Consider the following 15368-nt stretch of genomic DNA (forward strand, 5'->3'; position numbering starts at 1 on the left):
GCTTAGCTCATATGAGAAAAACGGGCCCTTACCTTAAGAAGTTAGAAGATAGTAGTAAGAAAATGGTGCATTTAGGCATTGAAAAGGGTACAGCTTGACACAACATCTACTTTCGAGGCTTCATCAAATTCCCAGCCATAGGACATGTCAAGCGACACCCATAGCTCAACTGAAAGTGATACTCCAGTTAGATATCGCTTGCTGGATGATCTGTATGAAGATACCAAGCAATTATACTTTATGGATGATGATGAGGAGCCTACATCATACACCGAAGCATGTGTAAAAGAAGAGTGGGTCAAGGCGATGAAGGCTGAATTGGGTGCAATTGAAAAAAATAAAACTTGGAAGCTAGTAAACTTACCACCAGGAAGAAAATCCATTGGTCTTAAATGGGTCTTTAAGCTAAAAAGAGATCCAAATGGAAAGATATTGAAGCATAAAGCAAGGTTGGTTGCAAAAGGCTATGTGCAAAAACCCGGAATTGACTTTGATGAAGTGCTCGCACCCGTCGCACATTTAGAAACAATAGGTGTCTTGTTGCTTTATCAGCTAAAAATGGATGGATTGTACACCATTTAGATATGAAATCAGCATTCTTGAATGGTGACTTAGAAGAAGAAGTCTATGTAACTCAACCGGAAGGTTTTGTGAATCGTGATCAACTGGGTAAAGTGTATAAGTTGATGAAGGCATTATATGGTATGCGCCAAGATCCTAGAGCTTGGAATTCACGATTAGAAAAGTAACTGAAGCAAATTGGTTTCAAAATATGTCCACATGAATATGTTGTTTACACAAGAAACAAGACCGGAAAGTTACTAATATTAGGTGTTTATGTTGATGATTTAATTGTTACAGGTAGTCATGGTGAAGATATCAAGTATTTCAAGAAACAAATGAACATGGAGTTTGACATGAGCGACCTTGGATTGTTATCATATTACCTTGGTATTGAAGTAAGTCAAACTAAGGATGGAGTTACTTTAAAACAATCGGGTTATGTAAATAAGGTGCTTGAAAAGCCTGGAATGCAAGAGTGCAATCCTTGTAAATTTCCAGTGTAACCAAAGTTGGAACTCACAAAAGACGAGGAAGGAGAACCAATTAATCCCAAGGAATACAGGAGCATTGTTGGAGGATTGAGGTATTTGACTCATACTCGGCCCGATATATCATATGATGTTGGGTTGGTTAGTCGATTCATGGAAAGACCCACAAAACAACATTTACAAGCTGTTAAACACATCCTAAGGTACATAAAGGTACTATAGACTTTGGATTGAAGTACTCTAGGAGTGTTGGTGAAGACACAATAACATGTTACACAGATAGCGATCTAGCAAGAGATGTGAATGATCGGCGGAGTACAACGGGTATGGCATTTTACCTTAATGGAAATCTGGTTACCTGGACTTCACATAAGTAAAAGTGTGTAGCTCTTTCATCATGTGAAGCAGAGTTTATGGCTGCTACGAGTGCAACTTGTCAAGGAATTTGGCTAAGGCGTTTGGTGATGGAGCTAACCGGAAGAAACATTGCACCTGTGATGTTACGTATGGATAACAAGTCAGCCCTAGACTTGATGAAGAATCCTGTATTTCATGGTCGGAGTAATCACATTGATACAAGATATCATTTCATACGCGAGCGTGTAGAAAATGGAGATGTTCTGGTCAAGCACATAGGCACGAAGGAGCAACAAGCTGATATACTTACAAAGTCACTTGTAACAAAACAAGTTTGAAGAGATGAGAAGTATGCTGGGAGTAAAGAAAGTGTTGAATTCTGAATTAGGGGGGAAATTGTTGGCTTAATTCAGATTTTGGGACAAAAAGAGTCTCAGGGGTATTTTTGGAATATTTAGTTTTTAAACGTTTTTTGAGTTATTTTAGGAGTCTAATTCTTTTAGTATATATAAGGGTTAAGTAGAAGTAATTTTAATTTTTAGTTTTATGCTCTTGTTTTTAATCAAGCTTGGTGAACAAGCAAACTTTCCCAAAACCGTTCCTTCCCCTGTTCTCGTTTCATTCTTCCCTGTTTACTGTTTTTGTTTCTGTTCTACTCTTTCTCTGTTCCGTTCTTACTAGAGTGCAATTTTTAATTAAACCTTGGTATACAAGGTTGTATTCATAGGTTGCAACTTATAGTGGTATTGTCGGAGGACCAAGCAATGTTTGTTTCATACTTGGGCTCACAAAATAATACGGGATTACAAAAGATTACAAAAGTTTACCAGATTGATGATTTCATTGAGTTGAAATTTTGAGAACTAACCCCAAACGAAGTGAATCTAGGATTAAATTGAACGATTCTTACCAAAAAAAATTAATGATTGACTGTGATGTTTGTTTCATACACTAGTTTAGAGTAGGAATTTTTTTTGAATGATTGAAACATAAAATTTACAACAAGGAGGGATTAAAGAGAATGCAGCGAAAAAATGGGAAGAACTAACATTGTTGGGAGCATAGTTCACAATCTCAAACGTTGTTGTTGGGAGCATAGTTCATAATCTCAAACCTTTATATACAAAAACACTAAAATACCCTCAACAACTTTAACCTTTTAGGGGAAAGCAACAAAGTTGATGGTATTGTCAATAATGCCACCGTGAAAAAATAAATGAAAAAATTGAATGATCTCAACCGTAGATTTAACTAAACAAATGGAAGAAGTTTGTCATCATGGTCTTTACCAATTTTTTGGTCCACACCCGATCCTACTTTTATATATATATATATATATATATATATATATATATATATATATATATATATATATATATATATATATATATAGAAACAGACACACATAAAGGAAAAATCAGTATATTTTAATTAGCAGCCTGTTGACTCTAAAAACCAATAGTCTTCATTTGGAGACTATAAACATTTAGTTTACTTCTTCTTCTGTTAAAGTTTCCAGATGTGGTCCGCAGACTGTAGACATTTTACATCTTATAAAACAAACAACACATAAGCTAGGCATGTGTAAGTATATCTTAAAGGGGAAATTGATTGGCTAATTTAGACTTTTTGTAATACATATTCGGTACCCAAACTAGGTATGGTGAAGTCTATCTTAAAGGCGATGAAGGCAAGCACCAGAGGAGCTCAGAGGTGGAATAGATGCAGTGGATGAGCTGATTTGAGACGGTGGACGAGGGCGGCACCGTCGGGACGGAGGGCGGTGTGCATCGGCGGGATGGAGGGTGATCCCGGCGGGTTGAAGGTATGAACTGTGGTCGATGATTAGGAGAAGAGAAGGAGATGGTTTATATGTTTTCTTGACTGGAGAACAAAAGATAATGCAAGTGCATGTTTTGTTTTAGGGCGAAATGGATTTTTTTTCTTCATTAAGATAAGCTCTAATAATGTTCGAATAAAAGACAAAGTTAAGAGGGCACCGAATGTTCTAAATTTGTCTGATTCAAAGCATGCATTCTAATTGAACCATTAGAAGACTACCAAACAACCACTAAGTTAAATCCAACAAGGTGTCACTACAAGGAAAACGACAATTAGCAGCGACAAAAGTCGTCGCTAAAAGGTCACGAAATCGCCGGTAATGGTAATATATAGCACCGAAAAAAGTCGCCAGTATTTCCTTTATGCGTTCCACGAGCACCCTAGCCGTTGGATTAGAACTACGATCGGGCGATTCGTGTTTACCAGAACGTCAAAGGGCGGATCGGTGTCATTCAGCCTTTAGCGGCGACTCCAATAGCGACGACACTGATCTTTAGCGACAACAAATTAAATAGTCGCCGCTAAAGATCGGTGTCGCCGCTAAAGACTGTATTTCTTGTAGTGTGTGTGGTTACATGGGCGAAAAGAGACGTGTATACATATCGTACCAAATAGCCATCAAGTCGCGTCAGGGGACATAGATAGATGTAGGGACATAGGTTGATGTAGTAAGAGTAGATTTGCCGTTCAAAAAAAAATTCAATAAGGTGTGTGGGTTTACATGGGCGAAAAGAGATGTGTATACATATCGTTAAGTGAGGATGAGGATGTTAGTTACATCGACCGAACTTGTAAACATTTAAATTAAACCACAGATACTATACTATAAACAACGGAAAAAAAGGAAAAAATAGTTTGACCAAAATTGCTAGTTTCACTGTACCAAAGGGACCATTTGAGTCAGTATTATTCACTATATATTTTCTTTACATTAAATATACAATTTGTTAAAAACTCGTATCAAACAATGTTAGTATATCCTGGAATCCAAGAAATGCATATTATATTAGCATCTCCTTACGTCAACAAGGTTTCACAAATTCAAAAGATTCTCCCTATCTGTATCCTATCTGATTTCTCCGAACTATTTGGTTATAACAACACCGCCTCTTGTGCTCCTCGTTTTCGGAGGATTCCTTACGTACACAAAGCTCGGCACACTTGCATGTCTATTCATCGAATTTAGGGTTTGGTTTTCTGCTTTGTCATATTTTTTTAGGGTTTTTTCATTTCTTGCTGGTTTTCTGCTTTGTCATATTTTTTGAGAACTTTGAAGTTTATTTTAATCACGGTGCAGCTAATGTGGCCAGAGAAGAAGAGGACTAATGCATGGCAATGGCAAGAGCAGGAAACCACAGATTTAGCCGGGGAAAAGCGTCCAATGGAGTTGAAAAAGATCGAGGAACCGCTACCTAAACGGATGAAGTCCTCCTCTGACGATACAACAAATGAGGTCCTAGTTTATGTTTCTAGATTCTACAATTTATATCTTCACTATTTTTTCTTGTAGATAATAAAATAATAGTTATTCATCTGTAAATACATCGTTGTTTATGTATTTGTTATATAAGAGTTAAAATTTTGAATTAATAGGTCTGAAACACTTTCTTAATACAGGTACTTATAATAAGTTATGAATTAATATTTCGAAGTTTTGAATTCCATAACTGGAATCGGATTCTATATATGTAACTGATAACAAAACTGATATTGCTTCAATTTGCAATTCTAATATATTGTTTTCTTGAACCATTAATAAATTCATAAAACAAGATTCAACTAAGTTATAAGTTAATATTTCGAAGTTTTGACTGGAATCGGATTCTATATATTTAACTGATAGTAAAACTGATATTGCTTCAATTTGCAATTCTAATATATCATTTTCTTGAACCATCAATAAATTCATAAAACAAATTTTTAATTACAGAAATGAGAATACGATGATTCAATTTGATTCTAATTGTGTATCTTGAATGGTTTAAGAACAAATATATACATTCCATCTTTGGATTTGCAGTGGCTTTCTGAGTTCAAACCAATGGGTTTGAAGCTACACAAGAGTCCATCATTTTTGGAGCTAATTGAAAAGGAACTTAACGAAGTTAATAAGAATGATGATTCTTTGCCCAGTGAAAATCTTCAAGTGGGAAACAAGAAGGATGTTAAGACCAAAGTTGGGACATCAGATTCGATTGATAAATTAAAGGCCTCTAATTTTCCAGCTTTACGTTTAAAAATTGGAAATTGGGAGGTAATGTATTCCAACATTATCTTAGTTTTGATCATTCAAAAATACCTGAGACTTTCTTTATTAACTTGTTCTTTTTCTGTTATATATGTACAAGGAAACATAGATAAAGTGGTGTTGCATATTAAGTAAAAAAGAAACTTTACCTTAGTGTGTAAAACCTTTTCAAATGTATTTAAAATTTGTTCTTGTTGCAGTATGTGTCACAACATGAAGGTGACTTAGTGGCCAAGTGTTATTTTGCGAAGCATAAGCTTGTATGGGAAGTTCTTGATGGTGGTCTAAAGAATAAAATAGAAATCCAATGGGAAGATATTCTCAGTCTGAAGGCAAACTTTCCAGAGAATGGTCCTGGCACTTTGACTGTTTTGGTATTGACTTCCTTCCATTATTGTTTTTGACAAATTAAATATCCTTCTATCCTTTTTTCTATTCATCTTTCTACTAATGTAAAATAATGATTTATGAAATCCATAAATTCTGGGAAGATGGTTAGGAACAAAAATGAGGATATTTGATTTCTCATTGTTTTTTTTTTCTTGTTTCTAATTAAAGACGCATTAATTATGACTGAACTATATATTAGGGCTATTTCCCATAGATTCACATAGTACTTTTTGTTGTCAGCTTGGTAAACAGCCGCTTTTCTTCAGAGAGACCAATCCACTGCCTAGAAAACACACCATTTGGCAGGCAACATCTGACTTTACTGGTGGAGAAGCAAGCAGATCTAGGTATTCGACATTATTTGATTATATTAGCTAAAGTTTTTATTTATTAAAATAAAAAAATGAAAAAATTAAACACATTAAAAGCTCATTAAAACCTAAATAAAATTATAATAAAAGATATATATTTGGTTTAATTAGAAAAATATAATTACAAGTTAACAAAAATCATGAAATTGAAAAAAAAAGGATTGTTACTTGTCATTAGAAGTTATATAAATAAAAATGGTTAGCTTAGAGTTTTCTTTCCTTTCCACATAATGAAATAAACCTCCTTTGGCTAAAGTGAAAATTGATTAAATGGATAAAATCATATTCCTCCAAAATGGTCTATAATTCATCACAGAAAACAAACTTTTTTTACTTTTTCTTTTTCATTATACTCATTCTTACATTGATTCTATCAAACCTAACACCAACTATTGACTTGATTTTTGATTAATAAGTTACTAAAATATCTCTCTTATTCCATTGTTTCAGCAAGAAACATTATCTACAATGTGCACAAGGTGTTCTAAATAAGCATTATGAAAAGTTGATTCATTGTGATACACGGCTTAATTTTCTTAGCCAACAGTTTGACACAGTTTTGGACAAGCCGTTTCAAGAAGCTTTCATCGAGGCTCCAAATATATCACATGACATTGTTTCTAACAGACTAGAAATTTTTAAAGTTCCATCTGTGGTAGATATCAATGGCATTGTTTTGCAACCAACTTCACAATGTCAGCTTCTTGGGGATGCCAACTTTGCCCAGGAAGATGTATGGAAGAACAACATAAATGGTTGGCAAGATAGAATTTACTATTCTAGCCACGAGGGCATGATTTCTTTGTCAACTTCAGAATGTCTTCTTCAGGATGCAAACACTACCCAGAAAGATACCATGGAGGATCATGTATACGGTTGGCAGAAAAATACCATGGAGGATCAAGTAAATGGTTGGCAGAAAGCTACCATGGATGATCTTGTATATGGTTGGCAAGATGGAAATAATCATTCTAATCTTATTTGTAATATACCTTCTAATAATTATTGGATGAAACAAGGATGGGAAGAGGAATTTGGGAATGTTTCTGGATATAAACAAGATTTCGGTATGTCAAGGAAAGGCTCGTTTACGGATTTGCTGTTATCGCTTCCCCCGGGGTTTTCATTTGATGTCTTTGATGATGACAAGATCCTGTAACCTTAAGCAATAGCCCCTTGACGTTTTCTTTTTGTAAATATTAGTCATGTTCTTTAGAAGTGGTTGTTGATTTGGTAATGTCAAAATCGTGCAATGTTGATGAAAAATCCTTATTTATTATCCTAGTGGAAGAATAGATGGATGAGCTTTATATTTCCCTTTTGATGCTAATTTTGTGAATGTAGTTTTAGAATTTCAATGTGTTTGTATTCGTTTCTTAATGAAGGTGAGATATGACTGAGTTATCAGGTTCATAACTAGGTATCAACTTTTTTGCTTCTACGGATATTGTGATATACTTTGTTTATGTTGGTCGTGTGACGGTGTGATTCATTGGCTTCATGTTATCTAACCTGTGTTTTATTGCTCTTTAGTCACAAATGGATTAAATTTTAATTACTTTTCGAGTCCTTGCTAAGGTTATCTGAAGCATAATAATCCGTGGAAGAACCGAAGAAGTTGTGTACACCTTCAATGTAAATAAGTATTAAACTATTAATGCAACTTCTTAGAATATAGTTTTTTTTACCTACGATCAACCAAAAAAGTTTTATGTTCTGGTTATCTAGAGAGCGATATCAAGCCACATACCTTACATACCTTGAGGTGGTGCATCCACTACAACAAAACACTCTTTTAGCGATGATCAGAGACTGACATAGGTTGTCTCAAAAAGTATATCTTTGAGAAAAAAAATCATCGCTAATGGTAATAAGTATTTTGAAAATTGTTTTTTTTGTGCAATGACAATTTGTCTCTAATAGATAATCGGGAAATATTTTTTTGGGAACCATTTTCTTTCTGACCTTTAGCGGCGATTTGTTATCGTAGAAAAATAAAATCAAAATCAAAATCAAAGTTTTGAAATTTTTGAATTTTTTTTTCTGCGACGAAAATTTGTCTCTAACATATAAGTGGGACATATTTTTTTAATTAAACGCGTTTTGTTTCGAGATTTTAATAAATCAATTATTCCTCACTCCTCACGATGTTATGGCTAATGCTTTCTTTCTCGCTGATCTCCTGCTTTCATTATCTTTCTCGCCCACGTCTCTCTCACAATCATTATCCCTTTTTTTTTTCTTTCTGAAAGAGGGAGCATACATACAGACGCATCTCACTTCCGGTGTCTCTAACATTCAATGTCCCACCACCTTCGATGTCTTCAATTCGCGGAATCACTTAGCAAGTATTTTTTTTCATAGTTAGCAAAGTTTTTTTGATATATGTTCCAATAAATATTTGGTCCACATTTATGAAATTAAACCACTGATATTTTGATTTTTGGAGGGATATGCTATTGAGGCATCGTTTGTGAGGGTTAGAGAACAAATTGCATATGAATTGTGTATAAGGCTTATTGTGATAGACTAAAAAAGTGATTAAAGCCTTGGTTTGTGTCTTGGAGCCGAAGAGTAAAATGGGAAGAGTGCTTTTCAGACTTCTTTTATGAATTAAGGATTTTAGTTGGCTGAGTTTTAAGTAAAAAGTAATCATATATGGTTGTGGGGCTCGTCAATACCTTTCTGTTCATATAAAGAACGTCGAAAATGAAGTTGAAACGAAGAAGTTATGACTGTTTGAAGTTGGAGTGAAATTTGGTGAAAATATGTTCTCATGAGGTGGGCAGTAACTCTCACGCCGTGAGAAGTGCTCACGAGGTGAGAATTTATTCTCACGACATGAGAACTGTGCAACCCAAAAGCCCACAAAAAAATTAGGGTTTTCAAGGTATTTAAAGGTAAGGATTCATGTTTTTTGGTATTTTCTTAGCCTCCATCATATCCAGAACCTCCTAGAAGAAACCCTAGCCTCCATTTTCAAGATTTAAGCCTCCCCTCTCCTCTCTCATCTATTTTTTTGGAGTTTTTGGTGGTTTTGGAGCAATGTTTTCATGCAAGATTGATCCTTGAAGCTTGGTAATTGAATATCTCAACCTTCATTTACCTTCTAGACCTTTGTAAGTTATAAAGTTCCAAGCTTTATTGCATTTTATCTTTGGATCTAAGTGTATTTGGTGTTTTGGTCCATTTTAATGTGTTTTGAGTGAGAGTTGAGAATAAAGTTTGCAACTTTATTACTCCCCAAGGTCCCAAGAGCATTGTATGTTTCAGATCTGGACTTCAACACCTTTTCGATCAGTTTACAATGTTTTGTTGGACCTCATGGACTAGGAAAGTTCTGATCTTTTGCCTTCCCTTTCAGCCATGAAAAGTATTTTGGTCATTTAGGCCATTTTGGTGTATTAAAGTTTAGATCTTGGAAGCTTGAGACATTATTATGGATAAAGTTGTAAGCTTTATCCATCTAAACATTATGTTGATTTAGATCTGAAGGTTGGAGACTTAGATTTAATGGATCTTTCTGAGAAAGATGCATTCTTGATCCCTTTGAGACTTAAAGTCTAGATCTTGGTTGTTTGGACCATCCTAATGAATAAAGTTGGAAACTTTATCCATTATGAAGCTATTTAGGAATTAGATCTGAGCTTATGGGCCTTGTTCTGAAGAGATTAAGTACTTAATGAAGATTTTGGCCTTCTGACCAGTAGTCACGACGTGACATAGGATGTGTCACAACGTGACAGTGTCCAAATCGCGATTGTTTATCGTTACATTCTCACGACGTGACCAAGGAATGACCATGATGTCACGTTGACTTTGACTAAGCTGACTGTTGACCTTGTGGACTTTGACTGTTGACTTTTTGACCAGTTTGACTTTTGGTCAGACTTGTGTAGAATGGAGTTTTTTACTAAGAATTGGTCTCGTTTTGGTTTTAGGAAGTTTGGGTTGGCTGTTCTGATGTCGATGTAGCTGTTGGGCTTCTGTTGAGTAGTTCATGTGAGTTTTCTTAATGTATTTGTGGGTCGAAGGCACCAATGCCCGTCCATTACTTGTTGTGTAGAATGCTAGTTGTCTCTGTGATACTTTCATTAAAGACCTAGATTTGGCCCCTGACAATTATATGAAAGACGAGGATTTGGCCCTTGGCAATTATATGAAAGACCTGGATCTGGCCCCTGGCACTTGTATGTAAGACCGAGATTTGGCCCTCGACACTGTATGGAAAGACCATGGTTTGGCCCATGATAGGAAATGATTATAATACTATGATTTGGCACATACCATTTATTTTGTATGGTATGTGGTACTTTGGGGAACTCACTAAGCTTTGTGCTTAAAGTTTATGTTTATGGTTTCAGGTACTTCCGTTTTCAAAAGGAAGGTCCCGGCTTGATCGCACTTCATCCCCTAGAGTTTATCCCGCACTGAATGTTTACAAATTACTCTAATGTTTTGAGACTACTTTGACTTTGAATGTCTTTTGGAACAAAGAATGAATGGATTTAACCTATTTAAAATGAAACTTTTAGTCGGTATTTTTGGGATGTTACAAGTTGGTATCAGAGGCTTGGTTTTAGGGATTCGAGCACACTCTCGGTTGTGTCTGAACTCAAACTGAGGATTCTAAAACCTTTTAAAAAGAAAAATGATTTTCCAAAAAGTTTTTTAAGAAAAATGGATGTGATGCATGCAATCAACTGAGCTCAAGTAAGTATTTCCCAAAATACCCATACATTTGTTATGCTTATTGTTTTGGTATGAGTATATGAGAATTGCATGCATAAGGCAACCAACAGCTTTAGTGGAAGTTCCTAGCATCATTGTAGCAAGTGAGTTGGAGGATGCCTTAATGTTTTAGGGTGTTACTGCCCGAATGCTACTTGCTTTGTGCTTTGTGGGACTCATATTGATGTGAGCTAACTATTAAGTGAATATGTTTAGTTACATGCAGTGAAGGTTAAATAATTTTAGAGTGATTTGCTTGGCCCTATTACGTAGCTCTTGTCCGAGTCCAACCATCATAGGGTCGGGTCTTTTATTTGAAAGATTATTTAAGGTTTGTTGCATGTAACTGTATTCATAATGTAGTTAACTTATATTGGTAGAGGTTCTTCAGCAGCTGATGGCATGGTGAGGAGGGAATCCTGGGAGAGCCTAGGAAGTGCCTTAGAGGAATTGGTACGCTGTTTAACGGTATGTATTTGTTGAGATAAGGTATATGTGATTGGATTGGATGGTAGAGGACATGAGTTGTTACTTAGAGGATCCAGAACGATTCTTGAGGAAAGTACAGATAGGTGTGGAAGGTAGTATTAGGCCTGTACTACTGAAAGCACAAGATTCGTACTCGAATCGTGGAGAATTTGGGGATTCTAAGGAGCTGATGGAGGGTAGATTGTATGGTTGGGCACCATGATTCATTGCAATGTGTTTCCGCCTTATTCGACTTATCCGTTATGGTTGTTCAGGCTGAGGATAGGTCTAGTGATTGTTTGTGCCTTAGGGCCATGCTAGTTTGGGTTTGTATGGTGCATACCTAGGTGGGTTAGTTGATTTTGAGGTCTCTAGTGCCTTACTCGAGGTAGTTCCAGTTAAGTCGTGAGACTCAAGAAGGAAGCGATGGTAATGATCGGCTCGAGGGTTGCAACCGGAGGCTGAGTGTTTGGCTGGTGGATTAGAATGTCACTAACTACGAAGGGGGTTATGTTCTCCCAGTTTTCCGTGTTCGGAAGTAAGAGAGACCAGACATGAGATTCTCAGAGTTGGAATGTAGACTCAGCGTGGAGCTAGATAGTAGCGGTGTTTGGCGGCAAGTATGGAAGTGTGGGCATACACAAGAAGATTCTTGTGGTATGAGTGCCTTGAGATGAGATTAAGGATTTGTTTCCTTTGAGTTTAGTTGATTTAGGTGTGAGTTGATTGCTTTAGGTGATCAAGGGAGGTGAATTGGGAAGGACACCTTTTTTTGTCCTTGATGCATCCCGGCTATGTGAATGATGCCTCTTGAATTTATGAATGATGCTCGCCATGAAATGTTTGCTGGAGATTTATAAGCAAGGTGTGTGGTAGACCATTTGTTTCTAGATAAACAATCAGTGTTGTGAATAGACCGAAACAAATTATTGCTTGGGAATCTGCAAAGGACTTCAACACCTTTTTGATCTGTTTAGAATGTTTTTTTGGACCTCATAGACTAGGAAAGTTCTGATCTTTTGCCTTCCCTTTCATTCATACAAGTTATTTTGGTCATTTAGGCCATTTTGGTGCATTAAAGTTTAGATCTTGGAAGCTTGAGACATTATTATGGATAAAGTTGGAAACTTTATCCATCTAAACATTATGTTGATTTAGATCTGAAGGTGGAGACTTGGACTTAATCGATTTAGCTGAGAAAGATGCATTCTTGGTCCCTTTGAGACTTAAAGTTTAGATCTTGGTTGTTTGGACCATCATAATGGATAAAGTTGGAAACTTTATCCATTATGAAGCTATTTAGAAATTAGATCTGAGGTTATGGGCCTTGTTCTGAAGAGATTAAGCACGTAATGAAGATTTTGGCCTTCTGACTAGTAGTCACGACGTGACATAGGATGTGTCACAACATGAAAGTGTCCAAAATCATGATTGTTTGTCATTACATTCTCACGATGTGACCAAGGAATGGTCACGACGTGACGTTGACTTCGACTAAGCTGAGCGTTGACTTTATGGACTTTGACCGATGACTTTTAGACCAGTTTGACTTTTGGTCAAACTTGGGTAGAATGAAGTATTTGACTAAGGATTGGTCTCGATTTGGTTTTAGGAGGTTTGGGTTGGCTGTCCTGAGGCTGAGGTAGCTGTTGGGCTTCTGTTGAGTAGTTCATGTGAGTTTTTCTTATTGTATCTGTGGGTCGAAGGCACCAAGGTCGGCCCTTTACTTGTTGTGTAGAATGCTAGTTGTCTCTGTGACACTTGCATGAAAGATCAAGATTTGGCCCCTGGAAATTATATGAAAGACCAGGATTTGGCCCCTGGCAATTATATGAAATACCAGGATCTGGCCCCTGGCACTTGTATCTAAGACCAGGATTTGGCCCTAGGCATTGTATGGAAAGACCATGGTTTGGCCCATGATAGGAAATGATTATAAGACTATGATTTGGCCCATACGTTTATTTTGTATGGTATGTGGTACTTTGGGGAATTCACTAAGCTTTGTGCTTAGAGTTTAGGTTTATGGTTTCAGGTACTTCTGTTTTCAAAAGGAAGGTCCTGACTTGATCGCATTGCATCCCCTGGAGATTATTCCGCACTGAATGTTTACTCTGATGTTTTGAGAATACTTTGACATAAATTTTAAAATACACAAATTTAAATTCTAAAATACTTAAAAAACATAAAAAAAATTAAAAAAAAATCCTAAATTAGTTATTTATCCTAAATTACTCAAAAAAAAAAACAAAAAACATACCAACTAAAACATAAATATTAGAACCTAATTTCCATATTTATCGCGGACTCGTTTTTGGATTTTTAGATATGTCGCTAGATTTTCAAGGTCGAGGTCCGGTTAGGGCTTTGTGTTTATGATTTGAAGATCGGTAAAAACGATTTTTTGGCGACGAGCTTCTTCCGTTGATTGGTATTTTTTCTAGAAAACTTAGAGTTTTATCTATGGATTCCACAAGCCCGTCGTCACTAGTTGTGGTTGCTTTTCTGCTTGAAGACGCCGCTCGTTTTGCTTTGTCCCTTCTCAATGGTCGACGAAGTTGGACTTCCAGTGGAACCTCTACATCGGCAACATTGAATTCATTAATGAGGTTTAGGCCAAAACCTGCATCCGAATCAGAAGTTCTTGGTCTTTTGTTGGAGTCGGTGGTCGAGTCTGAATGCGACGTCTCCGGATTAAGGATCCATTTTGGACCGTTACGACAAACTTCTCATGCTTTTTGGTGACCGAATGGTTTACCATTGTTGGTAACTTTGAATTTGTAGCACGCGGTTGATATAATGTTGAAGTCGTTGCAACCACTTTTCTGTATATTTTTTTAGATTTTCAAATATGCCACTTAACTTTGTGCAAGCCGCTCGTAGATCACACCATGTTCCGTTGACGCGTCGTACGACTGATCCGTTTGCTTTCCAAGTAGCGCGTGAAAGTGATCCAAAACACGATTCAAAAAATTTTCTCCGGATTGTGCGTTGCCTCTTCTCGAGTCATACGATATGAAAGTCCAAGCTTTCGCTAAAGCTTCATCCTCTTCTTCGTTCCAAGTCACTGCTTGTTTTCCCCTTTTGCTTTTGGTTGCCTTCTTCGAGATGGCTGTGGTGTTTCTTGGACCCATTCGTCGTCGTTGTCGAGGTTTACAGTTTGGGATTGAGATAATGAGACTCGAGATGATTGTGTTTGGAATTGTTGTGGTTGAAAATTGAAATTGTTGAGAAGGTTGTTGAAAACCTTGGAATTGGGGTTGAATGAATGGTTGTTGTGATCGTTGTTGTTGGAAGAATTGTGGGTTGTATGGAAGGTTAGTGAATAAAGGTTGTTGTTGGATTGGAGAGTTCAACAATTGCATGTATGTTTGATAGCCATTTGGAGTGTTCGGGGTGGTTGGGGGTGTTTAGAGTGGGTGAGGTATTTTGGTTTGGGTCCATTTTTGAAGAAAAGATAAAAAAAGTAGAAGAAATTTTGTATTTTAGAAGTGTCAAATGAAGGTAAAATGTGTAGTATATATGTAAAAGATATAAGATGTTATTTAAAGTTAAAAGTTTAATATATATTTTTTAATAATTGATTAAACAGTCGAATATACGACCATTAGTTTCTCTCTCCCTTCCCAATTGGCTGTCTTCGTCCGTGGAGAGTACTACGCCACAAGCCACCTATGCGCACCTGGGGCGGTGTTCACACGTAGGTTGGCTTGCCAAGTCAGCCTTTACGCATAGTTTTCCCTTCCATACCCTAAGGCCTTATCTTGCCCACACTTGATTCAACTACCATTTAGTCAATAAGACGCCAACTATTCCACACTTTCTCTCTCTAGTCTCTATAAAACAACTTCGATTTCACTTCAGGTTGGGTTTTTGTTGAGTTTGAGGGGAATTGAGATGGGTTTTTTT

General features: G+C 36.5%; 1 protein-coding gene across 1 annotated transcript; it reads left to right on the plus strand.

Moving 5' to 3' along the window:
* Positions 1-584: 584 nt before the first annotated feature.
* Positions 585-7419, plus strand: LOC145112764 (uncharacterized). Its single transcript, XM_079048893.1, has 7 exons — positions 585-702; positions 862-959; positions 4549-4704; positions 5272-5505; positions 5700-5873; positions 6130-6236; positions 6711-7419. Exons 1-7 carry the CDS (start codon positions 585-587, stop codon positions 7417-7419), a joined length of 1596 nt encoding a protein of 531 aa, XP_078905019.1.
* Positions 7420-15368: the final 7949 nt, after the last annotated feature.

The sequence above is a fragment of the Lactuca virosa genome, chromosome 5, assembly GCF_052849685.1.
Source record: "Lactuca virosa cultivar CGN04683 chromosome 5, Lactuca_virosa_CGN04683_v6, whole genome shotgun sequence".
NCBI lineage: Eukaryota > Viridiplantae > Streptophyta > Magnoliopsida > Asterales > Asteraceae > Lactuca > Lactuca virosa.

Bases quoted from the DNA above. Each gene is read 5' to 3' on its own strand.
- LOC145112764 (XM_079048893.1), top strand. From the start codon at position 585: ATGAAATCAGCATTCTTGAATGGTGACTTAGAAGAAGAAGTCTATGTA. The intron at 5,874-6,129 runs GTATTGACTTCC...TTTTGTTGTCAG, and splicing joins CTGGCACTTTGACTGTTTTG to CTTGGTAAACAGCCGCTTTT. The intron at 6,237-6,710 runs GTATTCGACATT...CCATTGTTTCAG, and splicing joins GGAGAAGCAAGCAGATCTAG to CAAGAAACATTATCTACAAT.